This window comes from Drosophila virilis, chromosome X (genome assembly GCF_030788295.1).
Source record: "Drosophila virilis strain 15010-1051.87 chromosome X, Dvir_AGI_RSII-ME, whole genome shotgun sequence".
Classification (NCBI taxonomy): Eukaryota; Metazoa; Arthropoda; class Insecta; order Diptera; family Drosophilidae; genus Drosophila; species Drosophila virilis.
Window position 1 is genome coordinate 8533487 of NC_091543.1, and position 20138 is coordinate 8553624.

General features: G+C 50.0%; 7 protein-coding genes across 10 annotated transcripts; 6 read left to right on the top strand and 1 right to left on the bottom strand.

The window, feature by feature from the left end:
* Positions 1 to 114: 114 nt before the first annotated feature.
* Ahcy (adenosylhomocysteinase) lies at positions 115 to 2464 on the top strand. The gene is made up of 4 exons (XM_002056993.4): positions 115 to 265; positions 467 to 657; positions 1184 to 1525; positions 1584 to 2464. The coding sequence occupies exons 1-4, from the start codon at positions 241 to 243 to the stop codon at positions 2322 to 2324; spliced, it is 1299 nt and encodes a 432-aa protein (XP_002057029.1). The 5' UTR covers positions 115 to 240; the 3' UTR covers positions 2325 to 2464.
* Positions 2465 to 3200: 736 nt separating this feature from the next.
* Positions 3201 to 5067, top strand: LOC6633745 (ileal sodium/bile acid cotransporter). 2 transcript variants are annotated; one of them, XM_002056994.4, is made up of 3 exons: positions 3202 to 3376; positions 3433 to 4475; positions 4542 to 5067. In XM_002056994.4, the coding sequence occupies exons 2-3, from the start codon at positions 3456 to 3458 to the stop codon at positions 4848 to 4850; spliced, it is 1329 nt and encodes a 442-aa protein (XP_002057030.1). In that variant the 5' UTR covers positions 3202 to 3376; positions 3433 to 3455; the 3' UTR covers positions 4851 to 5067. The 2 variants fall into 2 exon arrangements, with proteins under 2 accessions (XP_032296600.1, XP_002057030.1); XM_032440709.2 differs by having other exon boundaries at positions 3201 to 4475.
* A 470-nt stretch (positions 5068 to 5537) lies between these two features.
* Positions 5538 to 12451, bottom strand: shtd (anaphase promoting complex subunit 1). Its single transcript, XM_002056995.4, has 8 exons — positions 11243 to 12451; positions 11004 to 11127; positions 10770 to 10931; positions 9528 to 10701; positions 7411 to 9461; positions 6918 to 7352; positions 6283 to 6865; positions 5538 to 6212 (listed from the first exon to the last, which is right to left on the bottom strand). The coding sequence occupies exons 1-8, from the start codon at positions 12300 to 12302 to the stop codon at positions 5757 to 5759; spliced, it is 6045 nt and encodes a 2014-aa protein (XP_002057031.1). The 5' UTR covers positions 12303 to 12451; the 3' UTR covers positions 5538 to 5756.
* Positions 12452 to 12746: 295 nt separating this feature from the next.
* LOC6633747 (uncharacterized) lies at positions 12747 to 13333 on the top strand. 3 transcript variants are annotated; one of them, XM_015170164.3, is made up of 2 exons: positions 12747 to 12788; positions 13030 to 13333. In XM_015170164.3, the coding sequence occupies exon 2, from the start codon at positions 13059 to 13061 to the stop codon at positions 13221 to 13223; it is 165 nt and encodes a 54-aa protein (XP_015025650.2). In that variant the 5' UTR covers positions 12747 to 12788; positions 13030 to 13058; the 3' UTR covers positions 13224 to 13333. The 3 variants fall into 3 exon arrangements, with proteins under 3 accessions (XP_015025650.2, XP_015025651.2, XP_070062748.1); XM_015170165.3 differs by having other exon boundaries at positions 12770 to 12871; XM_070206647.1 differs by lacking the exon at positions 12747 to 12788 and adding an exon at positions 12790 to 12882.
* ND-MNLL (NADH dehydrogenase (ubiquinone) MNLL subunit) lies at positions 13241 to 13497 on the top strand. The gene has a single exon (XM_032440710.2). The coding sequence runs from the start codon at positions 13241 to 13243 to the stop codon at positions 13409 to 13411; it is 171 nt and encodes a 56-aa protein (XP_032296601.1). The 3' UTR covers positions 13412 to 13497.
* Positions 13498 to 14984: 1487 nt separating this feature from the next.
* Nek2 lies at positions 14985 to 17570 on the top strand. The gene has a single exon (XM_032440707.2). It carries the CDS (start codon positions 15179 to 15181, stop codon positions 17333 to 17335), a length of 2157 nt encoding a protein of 718 aa, XP_032296598.1. The 5' UTR covers positions 14985 to 15178; the 3' UTR covers positions 17336 to 17570.
* Positions 17571 to 17711: 141 nt separating this feature from the next.
* On the top strand, positions 17712 to 19851 carry LOC6633813 (uncharacterized). Its single transcript, XM_002056998.4, has 2 exons — positions 17712 to 19160; positions 19224 to 19851. The coding sequence occupies exons 1-2, from the start codon at positions 17747 to 17749 to the stop codon at positions 19694 to 19696; spliced, it is 1887 nt and encodes a 628-aa protein (XP_002057034.1). The 5' UTR covers positions 17712 to 17746; the 3' UTR covers positions 19697 to 19851.
* Positions 19852 to 20138: the final 287 nt, after the last annotated feature.

A 20138-nucleotide genomic window follows, 5' to 3' on the forward strand; every position in this document is an offset into this window, starting at 1 on the left:
ATAAACATTTAAATTTGTAATTGCAAAATATTTATCCAGTTAGAAGTTCTGTTTAAATTATCGATGATTGGCAGCACTGTTCTAATGTTAGTTAATATATGAATGTATCGATGCAGTGCTCAAATCGATAACTCGATTTATTTCATACGATCTTAAGAGTTCTATTTTTGCCACTTAACGTTGCGCGCGTCGTCAATTCGGTCGTGTGTGTCTCTCTGCATTATTCAGAATCCTAGCAAGATGTCCAAGCCTACGTACAAAGTTGGTGAGTTAAAAATAAAATCAAAATCTGCGCATCATCTGTGCGCTACATATCTGCCTAGTAATGCCGGCAAAAGGCAGGTACGCACACACATATGCATGCGCACATGTTTCCAGAGGTTAAAGCACATTGTTGCCGTGCCCGTTGTTTATATAGTTTCTGTGAAACGTATTCATGTATGTATCTTATCTCTACCGGTGGCAGCCGATATCAGTCTAGCCGAATGGGGACGCAAGGCGATCATCATTGCGGAGAACGAGATGCCCGGCCTGATGGCGTGCCGCAAGAAGTACGGCCCATCGAAGATCCTGAAGGGCGCTCGCATCACCGGCTGCCTGCACATGACCGTACAGACGGCGGTGCTCATCGAGACGCTGGTCGAGCTTGGCGCCGAGGTAAGCAATTCCCTTGACAGCTGTCGCCATGTGCGCTTATCCTTATCTTTTCTGTTTACTACAAAAAAAAAGAAGAAAAAAAACAATCAAAAAACGCGCCGAAAATTCTATTTTTCACGCTTAGGGGTCGCGCGTGAGTTCAAGGCGCACCGATAACAAACAAAATTGTAATCTCTGGGGGTCAGTGGGGCCATCACAAGAACCCATTGTTTACTTCCTAATCTCTTCCATATGTAAATGAATTTCATCACAAAGAGAGGCATATCCGACCCTATTAAGTAAATATATTTATATGCATACGTATATATGCTTGATCAGCATCAAAGGACAAATCTTTAAGGATCTGGCTTCTAGTTTTTTCGATCCTTTGCGTAAATCGTATCGTAAACCGGATCGGACCACTTATTTCATAGCCTAGAAACGAACAGAACTATGCATCCTAGCAAGAGAATCCTGTACAAACTCAGCATTGCTCCAAGCCTGTCATATGTTCTAAATATTCGTTCCTGATTTTGCGCCCACACAGGTCCAGTGGTCTAGCTGCAACATATTCAGCACACAGGATCATGCTGCGGCTGCCATTGCAGCCACTGGAGTGCCCGTCTATGCTTGGAAGGGTGAAACCGATGAGGAGTACATGTGGTGCATTGAACAGACACTGGTCTTTCCCGATGGCCAGCCACTCAATATGATCCTGGACGATGGCGGCGATCTGACCAATTTGGTGCATGAACGTTTCCCCGATTATTTGAAGGGCATCAAGGGTCTCAGCGAGGAGACAACAACCGGTGTCCACAATCTGTACAAGATGTTCAAGGATGGTCGCCTGGGCGTGCCGGCCATCAATGTCAACGATTCCGTGACCAAGGTGAGCCGCCAACAAGCGCTCTCTTAATCGGTTTTACATCTCGATTATCATCTTTTAGAGCAAATTCGATAATTTATATGGCTGCCGGGAGTCGCTGATTGATGGCATCAAGCGTGCCACAGATGTTATGATCGCCGGCAAGGTATGCTGTGTGGCTGGCTATGGTGATGTCGGCAAGGGTTGTGCCCAGGCCTTGAAGGGCTTTGGCGGTCGCGTTATCATCACCGAAATCGATCCGATTAATGCGCTGCAGGCGGCTATGGAGGGTTATGAGGTGACCACAATGGAGGAGGCTAGCAAGGAGGCTTCCATCTATGTGACAACCACCGGCTGCCGTGACATAATCACCTCAGTGCATCTGCTCAATATGCCCGATGATGCCATTGTGTGCAACATTGGCCACTTCGATTGCGAGATCGATGTCGACTGGCTGAACAGCAATGCCAAGGAGAAGGTGAATGTTAAGCCGCAGGTGGATCGCTATACGATGCCCAATGGAAAGCACATTATTCTGCTCGCCGAGGGTCGTCTGGTCAATTTGGGCTGTGCCCATGGCCATCCCAGTTTTGTCATGTCCAATTCGTTTACCAACCAGGTGCTGGCCCAGATTGAGCTGTGGACCAAGTCCTCCCAGTATGCTGTCGGTGTGCACGTGCTGCCCAAGCTGCTCGACGAGGAGGTGGCCAGTCTGCATTTGGATAAGCTGGGCGTCAAACTCACCAAGCTCTCAGACAAGCAGGCCGAATACCTGGGCGTACCGCAGACGGGACCCTTCAAGCCCGATCACTACAGATACTAAAGATTCCCATAATACACAACCACAAGCCCCTAAAATCTTTGTGCGATCACGTTTTTATATACGTAACCATCTATAAGAACGTCAGTTTCGCAGTTTATCGTAAGCTTCAATAAAATCAAAACTTGAAATTTACTCACATACACATTCAATGCTATTTCGTAAGAATATGGTATAGCATATATATTTATATATATATTAGAGTCCAGGATATTTACAGGCATTGAATTGTATCTTAAGATGATTTTTCAATGTAAGATTTGTACTAAATTGAAGCGGAAATTATGGGTTCTGCACGTGGAACATGAGCATTACAAAGTATTTGATAAGCCTGTTCGGGTTAGCATCAGGAACTTTCATTCAAATTTCTACGATAATTCGTCCATTTCCTACGGCGAATTGGAAACTATTTCCTGATTATGTTATTCTCATATAAATCCGTTGTGGCTATTTTTTGTTGTTCCGGCTGAGTCCTGTGTTTAGAATGGGACCTTAAATAATTGTATTTAAAAGTCGGCTAAGTTTTTGAAAATTTCGATTTTGAGGTTAGATTTGAAAAACGAAAATCAACTGGCAAATCAAATTTGCATGTTATGACGTAGTATATTTAAAATATAACAGTTTTCTAGGCTATGACAAGAGCCTTAAAACATAAACATATTAAAACAGGCATTAATTACAATTAAAGTTAAAACTAATTTTGTATTTTTCCAATACTGGCTTTAACATAAAAAAACTTCCTCAAAGCCTAACAGATAATGTTAATAGCGTGTAGAAAGCAACTGGGCAGAACAGCTGTTAAGATCACAATTAACACATGTACACACAGTTACATGCAAGCGCACACGGACATGCACACATGCATCTATGTTAATTGACAACCTGTACGAATGTAACTCGTTTTACTCTGTGTGTGTTGCTGTGAGTTTGTGTGTGTGTGTGTGTGTCAGTGGCTTCGCTCTATTTGGCACGCACCCAACAACAACAACAACAGCAACAACATCTAGTACGTTAACAGAGTAGGCTGCTGCACTTAGATACGTTTCGCTTTTGCTGTAAGTTTGTTTTTAATCTGTTAGCTTGCTAATTGCGCAATTGGAAATATTAAAAGATTTGTACTGGTACTGGACCAAAATGAATATGACGTACTGGCTCCTGGTTGTGGCACTGTTGCTGAGTCAACAGACAGTGCCCAGCGCCGGTTGGCAGGCGCGCTTCGAGCCCGAGCTGCTGCAGCTGGAAATGGAACGCAGCGACGAGGTGCAGCTAACACTGTCCGGCATAGCTGACGAACTGCAGCAGACGGGCCGCTACAGTTTCCGTCTGCAGAGCGCCGCCGAACAGCTGGCTAGTGTGGCGTCCGATAATGCCAGCATACCCATGGAGCTGGTGTCGCACAATGGCTGGCAGGGACGCATTCGCGTGGATGCCCACTTTCTGGGCGAGGCAAGGATCACGGTGCGTCTGTACGATGCGGCCAGCAATAGCAGCTCGCCGCCACAGAATGCCGGCAGCAATGCGAGCTCGTTGCTGGTGAAGGTGGTGCGACCGGAACGCGTCATCGATCATGTCTTCGTGGGCTCCATAATACTGCTGATGTCGCTGCTGTACATTAACTTTGGCGCCGCGCTCAATGTGGATGTGCTGCAGGGCATCGTGACGCGTCCGATTGGACCGTGCATTGGCTTTGTCACCCAGGTGCTGGGCATGCCGTTGCTCAGCTATGCGCTGGGTGTCTTCATCTTTCCCGGCTCACCGGCCATGCAGCTGGGCCTGTTCTTTACGGGCATTGCGCCGAGCGGCGGCGCCTCCAACACCTGGTCAGCGGTGCTTGGCGGCAACATTAATCTGTCCGTGCTGATGACAACGGTCAGCAATGTGGCCGCATTTGCCACCCTGCCGTTGTGGATATTCACGCTGGGTCAGCTGATCTTCGAGCGGGCTGGCATGGAGGTGCCGTACGACAAGGTTGCCAGCTACTGTGCAAGCCTGATTGTGCCCCTGCTCATCGGCTTGGCCATACAACGCTGGCTGCCACGCTTGGCGCAAGTGTTGGTGCGCCTCCTGAAGCCGATCTCCGCGTGCCTTATACTCTTCATTGTCATCTTTGCGATTGTCACCAACTTTTATCTATTCCAGCTGTTCTCATGGCAGGTGAGTTGCTCCCATATATATCCAGCCAACTGCCAGTGCATCTTCTGAACTACCGCCCAATAATAGATTGCCGTTGCCGGCCTGGCGCTGCCCGGATTGGGCTATGCGGTCGCCTGGCTGGCGTCCAAGCTGTTGCATCAGAACGCTGTCGATGCCCTGACCATTGCCATTGAGACGGGCATACAGAATACGGGCATTGCCATATTCTTTTTGCGCACCACCCTGCCACAGCCGCAGGCGGATCTCACCACCGTGGTGCCGGTATCCGTGGCCATTATGACGCCGCTGCCTCTGCTGGGCATTTATTTATATCAGCGATGTTGTCGGCGCAAAGCTGTCGAGCCCAGCGCTGCCGAGCATCAGCGCATTATCTGAAAGCAAGTAAGAGTGCTCTGGTCGGGAGTGTCCGACTAGAAGATACCCTAAACCCAAAACACCCAAAAACAACAGCAGAAGATACCCTGAACCTAAATCTCCCAGAAACAGAAGCGGCGGCTCGCTTGCTCAAGCCAAGCCAAAATATTGGTTACTTAAAAAAAAAAAAAACAGAACAAATTAATTTCACCTGCGTCCCGATATTGATCAGATTTTATGGAGTACAACCTGTTAGGCCACAGAGATTTGGGAGTTTTCCGAAAGAATCAAATATACATCTGACCTGTATATTCCATAAAATAAGCTACAGGCATATTTGATAGAACAGCTCTGAAAACCTAAGAGATTTGCTCAAGAACAGGACTTCGATATCGATTTCTTGGCTAACGATTTCTTGGCTATCGATGATCGATAACAAACTCTTACAGCGCGGGCACTGCGAGGCCCTGCGCTCTAGCTCTTGTAGGCTCCGAGATCGACGCATTTTTACAGACTGACATACGGATTAGGCATAGCTCGTCCCGACCAAGAATACATATACTTTATGGGAGTCGGAGCTGCTTTTATCTGTCTGTTTCAGACAATTTCACAAAAATATGATCAACGGGTTCAGGGTACATAAGAAGGGGTCCAATTTTCTAATATATATAAATATGTAAGTGTATGTAAATATTAACTGCATATGTATGTTTTTTTTTTTTTATAATTATATTTCTTATTGGAAACAATTAATATTGTAAATCTCAGTGTTGCAAGTGCTGCAAAGCACGAGCGTTAGTTGAGGTCGGCTTTAAAAACATATTCGACAACTAGTTATGACTTTGTGAATTCGTTAACAAATTGCCAAAGCCGCTGTGCGATAACAAAAAAAACTGAAGGCGCACAGATTTGATTTTTTTTTTTTTTTTAAAAGGCAACCTCGTGCTGCTGCTGCTCCACACTTTCAGTGGACAAAGCTTGGAATATTTTGAGCACACCAAATATGGTTTGCGGACCCAGTTGCAGCTTATTGAACTCGACTATGATGCGCAGGTAATTGATGGGGCCGCTGCTCAGATCGACACTGCTCAACATGTTTGGCATCAGATCAAAGTAATTAACAACACAAAAGACACGCTGCAGATCCTGTGCACAGATGCTGGTTATATAGCTCGGCTCCAGACGCTTTTGGGTAAGAAATTCACGCAACGGAATGCATAACTCACGCGCCCATTGCTCCAGCTGCAGCTTGGCAATCTCCTGCATCATCTGTATGAGCTCCACGGAGATGAGCGTATGCTCGCTTCGACTTTTGCCCAAATATGCTTCGATAAGCTTCACCTGCCATATATCAGTGTTATTGGCCACCTGTTTGGTGACATGCTGTAAGCAAATCGAAAGGTTGAATGGTTACCAAATACAAAAATACAAAAAAAAAAGAGCGCACACATACATCGTAGAGCGTTAGGTAAACGGGCAGCAAATGCATGCGATCCTTGACCACAGCATTGTAGAAGAGCAACATCAATTGATGGCGCTTACTCAGCTCCGCATAGCTCAGCTCTGTGCCCTTGGTGTTTAGAAAGCGGCTGAGAAATGGTTTGACCAGACGCTCACTGGCGAACTGCTGCAGATCATTGACATCCACTTGCCAGCAAATGCTCTGCTCCATGGTCAATGTTTGGGCTAGCATGCTCTTTAAACGATCCGGATCTTCCAGATGGGACAGACGACCGGTGCGCTTCTTAATGTCAATGGGCGCACTTAGCTCCAATGCCTTTTCCAGCTGATGCCAGTTACGTGAACGCTCAAAGCACACGGGCCAATAGTTCTCATCATCCACAATCACCTGCTGCAGTGTGCTCAGCTCGGGCAGAATGCACGGCGCAATGGGCAGGCGGCGCAGCTCGGTGGAGCCCACCTCCAGCACCGAAATGTTGCACAGGCACAGCTGATGGGTGTCGATGTCGCGCGGCAAGAACAGGCGTGGCTCCACGGCCAGCACATAAAGATGTCGCAGCGCCTGCAAATGATAGCTAAGGAGGCGCTGGATTAGCCAAATTCTTGCGGATATATTCGCATACTCACCGATTGTCGTTGCTGTGTATGGGAAACTTGGGGAAGAAGGCACAGACGAGCGCCGCTATGGACTCTGGGGTCTTGGCAATGGTGAAACGGCCGGCGCCCAGAAAGAGCAGACCCAGCGACATATGTATGGCCATGTGGGAGCCGTATGTTATATGCGGATATTGTGGTCCAACGCGTGATCTTAGATAGCGTATAATGCGCAGAATTTCGCAATTGCCGGAACCGGCAAACACCAGTGAAATGGATATAAGCAGGACCATCAAACAGCTTTCGATGGTCGTGCGGCCGGCACACTCACCCATGGGTGTGCCCGGAAAGCCCAGGAATTCCTTGATAACAGCGCGCAGTGTGGTAAATGCGATCGGATTCTCGGTGCCCGCATACTTCAAGCCAATGCAGAAGGCGGCGCCAGCCAAAATGTTGCAATACGCTTGTCTACAAATAGGTGGATAATAAATACACATACAGAATATTTATAGACTGGGCAACTAACGTGATGGCCTCATAGTCGACATCGCTGTCCTCGGGCGGCTCATCTTCGCGCGTGGGCAGACGAAGGTGCGTGCGCAGAGTTTGGGGAAATTGCGCCTGGAACCAGTCGTTGTCCGGCTGCACCTGCTGCCACAGGATTAGACCGCGTGCAATTGTGCGCAACAGCAGAAAATCTGGACGCACCATGTCCAGCAGATAGCGCGAATCCGGCGGCTGCATCCACTCGGCAATTGCCGTATTGCCCGAGTCGAAGAACATGAGACCCAGCGCCAATGTGGCGCCCGGTGCGGTTACATCAATGTTGACGCTATCGCCTTCGCGCACCTGAAACGAGGCCAGGCGATACTTCTCCTTCTGTGAGCCGCCAATGGGCCGCTTAACGCCGCCAACCATATAATAATGGAGCGTATCGGGCAGCTGAAGATCGCGCAGACCAGCCGGAGATTCACCCTGGCCCAGGGTGACCAGGCCGAGTGCCAAACCGGCAGTCATTGCATACGATTCACGCTCAATGCTATTCTCCATTTCGGGACCGGGCGGCCGGCCAATCTCCTGGAGCAGCACCTCGGCAATGTGCCGCTTAGCCGAGCCCTGATAGAGCAAACCGATGCCCATTAGAGCGGCCACCTGTGTGCTCTGCGGTATGTCCAGCTCCATGGCAGTCGCCGGCAACAGGGCCTCCAGATGTACGCTCAGCAATTTTGTTGTCTTGGTATCCATGCTGCCGCGATGCGCCGCCGAGATGCCCAGCAGCAGGCCAACGCTGGTCATCTCATCGCACTTGACCAAATACTTGTAGACGCTCATAAATGACAGCGACTTGAGATGGCCATTGAGGCCGAGAGCCATCAGGAATCCGGCATGCTCCAATGCATTGTTCGCCTGTGTCTTTGGCTTATTGTAGACAATCCATGTGGAATCAATTTCCAATGCTTGCGGCGAGATTTTCAGGCCAGTCGCGACGCCGTTATGAAACGATGGCCACATATGCATATTGGCAGGGAACTCAATCTGTTGCATCTCAATGGTGGTGCCCTTGACCGGCTCCCGGCCCACCAGGCACAGCTTGGGCATGGGCATATTATCGCTCGGCCGGGGCAGCAAGGTGCGCAGCGTAAACATGCCCCGGCCCAGTGGCAGGGTCATGGTCCGAGCACAGAGGGCAAATAGCTGTTTCTCCTGCTCCTCGATGAACTCGTGATCACTGGTGCCGGGCGATTGTTGCACCTCGATGGCCACCGGATCGGCGCTGTTAAGCAGACGACGCACCTCCTCGACACGCATGTCGTCCGGAAAGCGCAGACGCAACAGTTTCGTGTCCATATTGTCCATGCCATCGTGTCGCAACTGCTCGGCCTCCGGCTCGGCCATGGGCCATTCACCGCTGCTGGGCGCTATACGTGGCGACAGTGAATCCTCCTTGTAGACGCGCCCACAATGCGGCTGACCGAAAGTCGTTTCGAGAAATGGCAGCTGCGCATGCGCCGCCAGCTCGGGTCGCAGTATCAGCTCATAGGTGGCCATGCTGCTGCCCATGGGCGGCATTAGACGCGCCTGTTCCAGGCACTCGGCCACCACCAGATGCACTGCGGCCGGCAAACGTTCAATGTCGCGACGTGTCAGCTGCATGCATAGCAACAGCTCGAGAACCTGATGGCATCGCGGCACATCCACCGAAATGCTGCGCTTGGGTCGCTTCTTAAAGTTCGATTGTACGGCACCGAAGATCTCGAGCAGCTGCCACCAGTGCTTGAGCTTGGTGTGGCCATGCATCACCAGCGAGACCAGCTGCACCATATTCCGGCTACGCTCATTGATGCACTCCAAATAGCTAAGTGGCGGCACCTCCTCCCGACCGAGCAGCACGTGCTCCAGCTGCAGATGGACACTGGGCGCCGGCATGCGCAACAGCTCCTGGTAGAGCATCAGGGCGCCATGCTCGTTGCCCAGCATTGTCAGTTTGGTCGTCTTGTGCGTCAGCTCCGGAAAGTCCAGATGATAGTGAAATATATAGCTGTCCAGCTGCATGTCAATTGCCAGTTGGTGAAGGAACTGCATGTAATATAAACAAAATAATATTCTTTTTTTATTTCTAATTATAATATACAAGACACTTACCGAAGCCAGATAGAGAAGCGAGCTCTGAAAGACCGCATCCATTTTGAGATCCTCGTAGAGCATGTGCAGCCCATAGAATATGGCGGGCAGCATGCGAAACAATGGCGCCGTCACGTCCACACTGTACGCATGCGGTGGATCTGTTGGGCAGGCGGAGAGCGCCGTTTGCAACAGCATAAATTCCCAATCATCGTCAGTATAGGATTCGCAGTCGTTGTATTTGCGTCGCTTCTGCGGCTCATCCTGTGCCGCGCCACAGCCCATGTGAGCCGTTTGCATTGGCGGCGTGGCACAGCGTGCATAGGACTCATCCACCTCGGCACTCTCGTTAGCCGTCGCCGTGCCCATGCAGCCCATAAGGCCGAGCAGTGTGCTGCGAAACAGTTGCCACTCCTGCTCAATGCTGTAGTCCCGCGAACCGGGCGGATTGCGTGCACTGTACCAGCGTATGATGAAGTGCAGAAACTGTGTCGGATTGAGCACCTGCCGCAGGGCGGCCACACAGCGTGTAATGAGGCGCGTATCGTTCAGCAGCGGCAGGGCAATGCGCAACATGCGACCGGTGGCATAGACCAGGGTCAATCGATTACCGGCGGGATCTCGCAGCGCTTTGCATATGTTATGCGCCTGCCGTTGCGTATAGGACATGGGTTGCGGCTGTATGGGCGACAGCATATGCAGCTCCAGTTCCTCATCAAAGGCGTTCAGATCGGCTGCCGCTTTGGTGGGCAGCAGGCTGCTGCGACGCACCTCCACAAAGGAGCTGCTGGCCGGTTTCAGCTGTGATGGCAGCATGGCCTGCAGGGGCGTATGGGGATGTACAGTCGCAGCAGGTGCACTTCCTGGCGTGGGCGTGACACTGTGCACACTGGGCGCCGTCGTTGTCAGCTGCGGTGTTATGTGCACCTTGGAAATGAGCACAGTGCCCGTGTATAATATAAGATTGCCGCCCGGATCCAGCACAGCAATCATATGCAAACGCTGCAGACCCACCGCATCCTTGGCGGGCAGCGTGGATGCCATCGTGGACAGCTGCAGCTCGCTGGTGTCGTAGCCATGGATCAGCACCAGCTGCAGGCGGCAGGAACGTGGCAGCAAATAGCACAAATACGTCTGACCCACCAAATCCGTGTGGATGAAGGCGCGGGTTGCCATCTCACAGAATTCGCGTTGGCTGCAAACGCGAAACGCATTAAAAATCCAAGTTGGGAGCAGTTGTTGTTGGTTTTCGGACAAACTTACGTGCCGTACGTATTCTCTGTCCAGATATGCTCCAAGCACATCTCCGGCTCAATGGGCTTGGCCGGCTTCACGTGCGTCATCTTGCGCATATCCTTGACGGACACCGACTGCTGGCTAATGCTATTCTGCAGCTGACTCAGTGGTGTGCCCAGCGAGGCGCGGCTGCAAGCAAGTGTAGCCAGTAGATTAGTTGATGGACTTTAGAAATAATACAACTCGGCCCTAGCTACTTACTTGGATTGACCGAGGACGCCGCTAAAAGATTGCGACTGACTGAGGCCATATTTGGAGAAATTGTTTACCGGCGTAATCGGTGTGTTGCGTCCCAGAAAGGATGCGGTGCTCAGCTTGGGCGTAGCTGCAAAACAAAATAAGTTGCAAGAGCTTAAATTCTGAGATTCGCAAGTCAAAGCTTAAATACCCTGATATGGCCCATACCCCTTGTGTTAGTGTATTATTAAAGGTTTACCCACCGCCTGTCAGCTTGGTTGAGCTGAAGCTATGGACACTGCTGGTGCCGGGTGTGCCGCGTTGTCCCTGCAGCGTCTGGTTGAGCAGCTCCTGTTGCTGCTGTTGGCTCACACAGTTCACCTCCTCGGGCGTCACTTTGCGCAGACGGGCAGCAAAATGCTTGAAGAACTTGGCATCGTAGAGCAGCACCAGGTCCGAATCCTCGGCTGTGAAGACCACACTGTATTCCGGTTCGGTCATGTATCCAGTGGAACTGGTGGATGTTTTAAGCACAACCGGACAGGCTTCGTGCAAGGGATGCGACATGGAGAACAAACGCGGCATTGGTATGGACAGATGCGAGACGAGCGCGTTACTGGAGTCCTTCTCCAGCAGCAAGCCGTGCTCCGTTTGCCACAAATGCGAGACGGGAAAATCAAGATTGGCCAAGAAGTCATCGCCATCATCACAATAGACGCGCAGTGCATCCTGATCGACCACACAAATGGCCGTCAAGCTGTCATCCTCCGGTTGGACAGCGGCGCGCAATTGAGCCAAGCGACCGCGTACAAAGCGACGATTCAGAAAGCAGGCGAATTTTACCGGCGTGTCGCAGGTGAAGCACATGCGCCTTTGCACACCATCATCGTCATCGTTCAGTCCCTGCGTCCAGATGACCGTGTGCTTGTTCACGTACAGCTCCTCCTCGTTGTTCACAATGTAGTCGCACATGGGCTCCTCACGACGCTGCTTAATCGGTTCCAGCAACTGTTGTGGCAGCGATGTCAGCTGCGTTGCAGCGGCGGCATTCGGTCCGCACTTTTTGGTCTGCTCGATTAGCTGCTGACGACGCTGGGCGCGCTCATAGCTGGCCTCGTAGTCATCATAGATTTCGCGTATGCACCAGAATTCTTGTGGCTCCTCTGTGGCGGCAGAGATATTAACATTTTGTAGACGCTGCAGTAGCAAATGCTCGGCGGGCAAATATTTGGGCAACGGCGGTTCTGTGGGCCCAGGATGCTCCTCTGCCGCCTGACGACCGCGAGGAATGAATTCCAGTGGCGGCTCTGCGACGGCAATCATCTCATTGCATGCATCCAGATTTGCGAGTTTCTTGGTTGCACAAACAGTCGCACACTACACAAAATCAAATTACTCAATATAACAATTGGAATCTTTAACCAAAATGCCGGCCCAGTTGTTGTCGCGCCGGCAAATTTGTATCAGAAATGTCATCGTTATCGGAAACGCATGTGAAATCAATTGTGGTATCGATAGCCATGGTAAAATTATTTTAAAAATACCCATTTTGGTATTTTGGCGAGCAACTTTAAAGTGTAATATAGCGCTATTACAATTTTTACTTTATAATTAACTAAAGCAACAACAAAATTTAATGGATGTGCTGCACTACTGTGACAGGTAATAAATAAAATATTTATGACGCGTACTTAGCTTTATTAATCTACCGATACTAGTATGTTTTTTTTAACATATTGTTTCTTGTTTCGATATATCGCCAAGCAGTCTTCATCTCACATCTCTAATCGACCAGGCTTTTGCATAAGCGTAAGTTAATAACAACAAAGAATTTGACAATTTTCTTATTTTATTCAGTAAAGCTGTTTGAAACGAATACGACCATTGCTTGTGTGCGTACAGAGTAAGCAATTGTTGGCATTGCACAAACTAAAACGTCATTAGTCCTGTCGTTTCTTACACTTCCATTACGTAACCCAAGAAAACAAAAAAAAAATAACAGCCCTTTATCACGTTCATGTTGCACTCATTAATTGTTGTTTGTTTACAGTTCATTCGCATTGACCAAGACACATACATATGGGCAGTAGCGTCATCTTACAGCTGGCGCGAAAGTACGGTGCAGTGATATTCTTTCCAACTGTTGCAGTCGGCTCCATCTACGCAGACTGGTCCCATACACGCGCGTGGAAACGCCAACAACTGCTAGCAGCACAGAGCGCGGCGCTGAAGAGTCAAAGCTAAATCAAATACAACACAAAATGGTGCTCGGTCTGGATAAGCGCGCCTTGTGGGCGGCGTTACCGCTGCTTGGCTTTGCGATTGGCCATTTTCTGGATAAAAAGGAAACGGAACGGATGACCATGTTCCGCGACAAGAGCGCCCTCTATGCGCGCCCCGCTGGCAGCGAAAACCAGCCGCCGTCCTGGTGATTAGGCATTAAGGTTGCATACTATCACAACAATTTTTTTTTCCCCCTCACTGTCGTTAAAATAAACTGTAACATGGCTATGTGAAATGCTGGTAAATGTGATCTATGGCTTATTACACGGAATTGTGCGTGTACCTGTGTTGCAAAGTGCAGGTCCATAAACGTTAGCATTACAAACCAATCGCGCTGACCAAACATTTTGCGGTCGCCGGCACCAGTGTTGTTAAATTTTGTTGTGCAAAGGCTAGTTTTAGCGTGAAAAAAACAACGACGAAAACAGCTACAGAGAATACATGAAAAAAAACGGCCAAATTTGAGTTAAATAATTCAAGTTGCCAACACTGGCCCGTACAAACAATGGTGGGCAACAAACACAAACCACGGATCGTAGGACAGTCGAACCCTGATTTATTTATGAAGGATTACGTTGCTGCCTGTTTCTTTTGGCCATTGTTTGTTTTACACATGAAAAACCATAAAACCATCAACACACGGGCTAACGATAAGCCCAAGATAACTCGTTTTTTGGCGTGCTCTACCTGGACTCTAGCTGGGCACACACACGCGCACATATACACATACAAAACGAATGCACATACACAAAAATCTCAGCTAGCAGCATAATTGTACGTGCGAGCGAGACAGCATTAACAAAAGTGTTTTTATGCACAAAATCCGTTAGGATTTCAAGCGGCTCACGTTTTGCTGAATGAAAACTAGCGTATTGAAATTCATAATAACTAAGCTCAAAGAGGATCTAAAAACTGAAATTTGATTTTTGTATGCCTGTGTGTGTGTAACATAATCCGTTTGAGCGGCGCAAAGGCAGACACCGAGTGAAACAACAGACGCACAAATTGAAATGCCAACGCAACAAAACTAATTTATTTTTATGGTCATTGTGTGGGCAACGAGCATAGACAATTGTTCAAATTGCGGGCGTGCTGTGCCAAAGGACATTCGTCTTTAGACACTTTCCTGAATGCACACCCAACGGTTTTTATTTTGTACACAGGCCCAAGGCAACGGCGCGACCGCGCAGCGTGTAAGATTTGCAAAGTGCGTCGGCGTCGCTCCCCCCTCCTGCTCTATCTCTTTCTCTGTGTGTGTGTGTGTGTGTGCAACAGTGACAGCCTTCTAGGAACGTAAGAAGATATGCATTTAGTGTTGAGCTATGTTGGGATTTTTGAAGGCATTTACATAACTGTGACTGTTACTGTGACTTTCATATCTATGCGCGACTGCATCAACACATTTTTTCTCTCGCTCTGCTTGGTGCTAGCGGCTGGTCGTTTCTTTTGTTTCGACCATAGCAAAAGAAGGGTATAATGCTAGCGCGCTACTAATTGTCTGTTGTAAAAGAAAACGCAGTGCAATATACGTTTTTTGCCTTGTTTATTAACAGCTTATGCCGTTTCATTCGCCCTTGCGCCACAGTTACAGTCACAGGTACGCGCATGCGGCTCATCTCTAATGTGTATGCAGTGTACAACACTTGTTGTGTGTGCGCTGTTGTCGTCGTTGTTGTTGTTGTTGTTGGTTTTCGCAGGTAAAACTGTGTGTGTGGGTGCGCATGCGCATAATTGTGTGTGTGTGTGTGCGTACATGAATTTGCCGAAACTCGTTTGCAGGAGCAGGAACGCTCAGTTAGTTTTCGGCATTCAATGCAAACAGAACGGCAGAGCGGGCGAATGGAAATCGAATTAAAAGTAGAGAGAGTTTATGTAAATAACATTTATTGCTCCTTTATTGAAAACACAGCCTTAGCATGAGCAGCACCGAGCAGTTAGGCGGCGGAAGCAGTGCCGCCGAGTCCCCAGCCCATAAGAACACATCAGAGTTTGCCAAGAAAACGCTGCAGGATTACGAGGTGCTGGCCGTGATGGGCAACGGCGCCTTTGGCACCTGCTACAAGGTAAAGGACAAAACCACCGGCGTACTATACGCCTGGAAGGGCATGAATTACGATGAGCTGGACGATGAGAAATGCGAATCCCTAATATCCGAGATAAGTGTGCTGCGGCAACTGCAGCATCCGAACATAGTGCAGTACTATCATCATCTGGTAAATCGGGAGGCCAAATCAATATACATCGTTATGGAGTGCTGTGATGGCGGTGATCTTGCCCAGCTAATACAGCGCGCACGGACGCAACGTCAACGATTCGAGGAGCCGTACATTTGGCGTGTGCTCTTCCAGCTGTGCCGTGCGCTTCAGGTGTGCCATAATAAGATACCCAGCGGCACCATACTCCATCGCGATATAAAGCCGGCGAACATATTTCTCGATGCCAGCGGCAATGTTAAGCTGGGTGATTTTGGTCTGGCGCGCGTTTTACGCCGGGATCAGAGCTTTGCCGCCAGCTTTGTGGGCACACCGCACTACATGAGCCCGGAGCTGGTCAAGGGCAGGCAATACGATCGCAAGAGTGATGTCTGGGCGGTCGGTTGTCTCATCTATGAGCTGTGCGCATTGCGTCCGCCATTTCGGGGACGCGCCTTTGAGCAGCTGTCGGCGAACATTGCCCACGGTCAGTTCAGCTGCATTCCGGCAATCTACAGCAGCGATCTGCAGTCCATCATTGGCTTCATGTTGGCCGTGGATCATGAGCAGCGTCCGGGCATTGAGGTAATCACACGTCATCCGTTGCTGGTGCGCAATATTAACCAGTTGGTTGCCGAGTTTCCACGTCTTGTCGACGCTGGTGAGGATTTTCAGCTGCCCGGCGTGGGCAAGCTGTTTCCCGAATCGCCGGAGTTATCCAGCACCTTGTTCACGGAACAGTATAGCTTCAATGAGGGCTATGGCCAGCGCCGCCTGAGTGTCACTGGGGTCTTTACGCCCGATCTGCGCAGCGAGCTCTTCTACTCGGCCAAGCGGCGCATCTTTGGCAGCAAACAGAAATCGGATCCCTCGCTCTACGAGAGCATACGCCGGGAGGCGCCGACTGTGTTGCAGTTGAGTCCGCAACGCGTCACACAGAACATCTTCGATGATGCACTGCAGCAGCGTTTGCATGCGATACGAGCACACGAATCACTGCTGGATCAGCGAGCCAGCGAGCTGCAAGCGGCCGAGGAGCGACTCAAAACAATGGAACGCGAGCTGCGGCTCAAGCTGGAGCAGGCTGAGCAGCTGGCCCAAGCACAGGCACAGGCACTGGCCCAGGCACAGAATAAGTGTCAGTGCCAGTGCCGGCAGCAGGTGCCCCCAGTGCCGCCGCGCAAGCCGCTGTCCACGCGCCACGATGACACCTACTGCAGCATCGAGCTGAATGAGACATCGCCGACGGTGGCCAAAATGAATCTGGCCATGCTGACGGCGCCCAAGCAGCTGCAGAGCAACAACAGCAATACGCTGCGCCGGGTCACATTTCAGTCGCCACCCAAATGCACCAAATATTCGCTGGAGCCGGCAACGGGTGCGGCACCAGCTGCGCCGCTGCCTATGCAAACTAGTGTCTCCAGCAACGAATCCGCCGAGAGTCAGGCTTCCAGCACACGTCGCAAGTCCATATTGTCTCTGTTTGGACTCAGTCGCGCGGGTAAAGCGCCTGCGAAGCCAGCAGCAGTCGCTAAGCCTGCACCGCCTGCGCCGGCAGCATCGGATCAACAGCAACAGCCGCGACGTCCACCATTGGCTGCCAAGCTACCAGCCACACAGCAGCCGCAGCCGACGCAACAGCTGACCAATATGTGGACCAAGGAGCAAAAACGCGCTGCCTTCGATTTGCTGGCGGCAATGAATGCTGCCGAAAAGGATGCCGCCGGCGTTGGGGCTGCACGTCGTCAGCAGCTGCGGCAATCTGTGCGGGAGCGCAACAGCAGCATGCAGCGTAATCGGATGCGACGTTCGCTCGTCCTGTCCACTGGCGTACAGCAGAAGCCGCTGTTGATGGCCTCACGTGAACAAATGTTAATTTGATATTCCCATTAAGAGATTGCCAAGAGTTTTTGAGGGGGCGCTCAAAGTGGCCCACCTTATGAAGTGGATAAAGTTCCGAAAACTAGTTTTAAAATCCTTTTTTTTTAAACCGACTTCTTTGTTCCTATCAAATGTGCATATCATTTATTATTTGTAGTTGTAAGCAATTTTTTTTTGTCAAAATACTTGCGCTTCGTGCAATTTACAATTGATTAAAAATAGTGTTAAACAACTATTGCATAGCCGTTACAATTGAATTCTGGCAGTGCTGTTCAATAGTCAACTATCTAACTGATAATGCAACTCTGTGAAGTGCTACACAAGTGGCAGTCACAATATTATTGCTCATCTCTAGAACGCTGCCTTTAGCGGTCTTTTGTTTTTTTTTTTTTTTTTTTTGTTTACATTATTATGTTGACGCTCGTTGAGGAGGACGTGCCCGAATTTTTGACGCAGCGCGACACAGTTGCTTATTGCAGTCAGCTGCATGTTAACAAAACGAAATCCAGTCTGGTGCTTGGTCGTAATTTAAAGTTCTACGAGTTCCGAAAAAAGGAGCTGTTGCATCACATCGATCTCAGAGGCACATGCTTGCAGCAGCTGGCCACGGAGCTGAAGGCGTACAGCGGACCCGTCAGCAGTTTTCTCATACGCGACGATGTCGCCGAGACCAGCGGCGATGCGACCAGCTACAGCATGCTGCACGCCGTCGAGGAGCTGCCGCTAAGCATTGGCAAGTACGTTTGGCTGCGTGATCATGTCTATGTGCTGCTGCGCTGCTGGCAAAAGCTGCTTGTGCTGCGGCGACCCAATGAGCATGGCGCCAGCTTCGAGCTGATTGCTGAGCACGACAATGTGCAGGTGTACAGGCTGGTCAAGGGACCCATCAAATACCAAGCCTATGTCGAGCTGCAATTCTGCAATGGCAAGCGGCTGCGCACAAATTTTCAAACTGGCAATGCACTCGAGGCAGCCCCAACTAGCAGCAGCAGCAGCAACAACAACAGCGCCGCCGGATTTAAACGTTTGATGCAGCGCGTTCACTGCGCACGCGCCGAGCTGAACACACAGCGCGCGCAAACGCAAATGGACTTTGAGCGCGCACGCGAGCTGCACACATTCGGCGCGCCCGGCGAGCGTTCGCCGTTGCTGGAGGAGAAGCAGCTGCTGCGGCGTTGCGGCGATATCTGGACGCGCATTTGTGGTGATGCGCTGGTGCTGGGCATGCTGCTAACCAATACGGCGGGCAGCAATCGTGCCACCACGCTGCATGCTGTGCGCCCGCTACTGTACCTGGCTCAAGGCGGCGGGCTGAACTATGTCCATCGCCTGTATGAGCTGCCCTTGCAGGCGGATGGCCAGCCGCCAGATGACTATGAGGAACTGGCACAGTTCTGGGCCAGCCAGGAGCAGCAGAGCATAACTCTCAGCTGGCAGCCCGCCACCTGTGTCCAGCAGCTGTCGCCCGAACGCAGCGCCGTGCTCCTGGTTCGACTGCAGCTAGAGGATTTGCTGTCGCTGGATTCTATACAGTTGCTGGCACTTTACGAATTGCATGGCGCGTCCAAGCGGCAGCTGCAGTTGCAACTGGCCAGCATTAATATTTCCGCGCTGCTGGAGCAACAGGAGCTGCATGTGCCCAGCTTCGCAGCGCAAACGCTGCATCAGGACTTTCTCGCCGTGATCATGACGCAGACTTCGCACTGCGCATTGCGATTGCAGTTTCAGGGCGTGGAGCAGCAAATGCAATTCGAGCAACTACTGGTCAACAAACTGGGCTTTGCTGCAACAACTGTGCCGGCAGAGCAGGAGCCCCGAAGGCAGTGTAAGTGGCTAGGTAATGTCTCCTGAACAGCTCCATACCTAAAGAGTTTCTCTTCTTTAACAGCTATGCAGCTGCTGGAGGACACTTGTTTGGCAGAGGAATTTGCTTTTGGTAACAACAGCGGGCATGGCCGCAATGACTCCGCCTCTTTGTCTGCGCACCGAATCTTTTACAATTGTCAATCGCAATTGCTGTTGCTGCGCAACGATCCTGACCAGTATTGGCACATCTATGCCGGCAGCCAGACGCAGCTGTGTCTGTTGCTGCGCCGACTGTTGCGGGATCTGCTGCAGCTGCACTGCAACGTTTCGCTGCTGGAGCTGCACGAGGATCTGTGCAGTGTGCCCGCAAATGCGGCGCTGCTTTTGGAATCGGCACTGCGCGACGAACTGCAGGCCAAGTCGGATTTGTTTCAGTTGCAATCGCCGCAGACTGAGCTCTGGGCCAACAGCCTGAAGCGTGTCCATCAGCTGGAAATGGCCACTGATTTGATGGTAACTGACATCAAGAGCCAAACGCAGCTGCAAACAAGCTAGTCTCTTTCATGGACGATGCTGATTAGGATTGGACTTATTTAATATTATATTAGCTAGTAAGTAATGAAAACCATTAATTTTGTATTGAAAATTGTTATTACTACGGTTATTCCGTGCATATCTGTATAAGCAAATATTATTTCCTTCTAACATGATTTGGGCTGTTATCCTTGAACTCAATTAAGCTCATGTATAAATGATATTGTGCCAGGAGAGAGAGAGAGAGAGATATTGTTGCCCGTGAAACGTTTACGAATGCGACGCAAAAAGAAAACGCACAAAAATAAACCCCTTGCGCTTGTAATCCTATCCTAAACTATCTGAAAGGCGAATGAGACTTCAAGAGAAGATAATTTCATTATCATACTTTGTGATATGATTTCAAGTTCTTCTCCAATCAGTTTGTCGATTACCTTTTAGAAAAAATTGTATTCAAACAGGC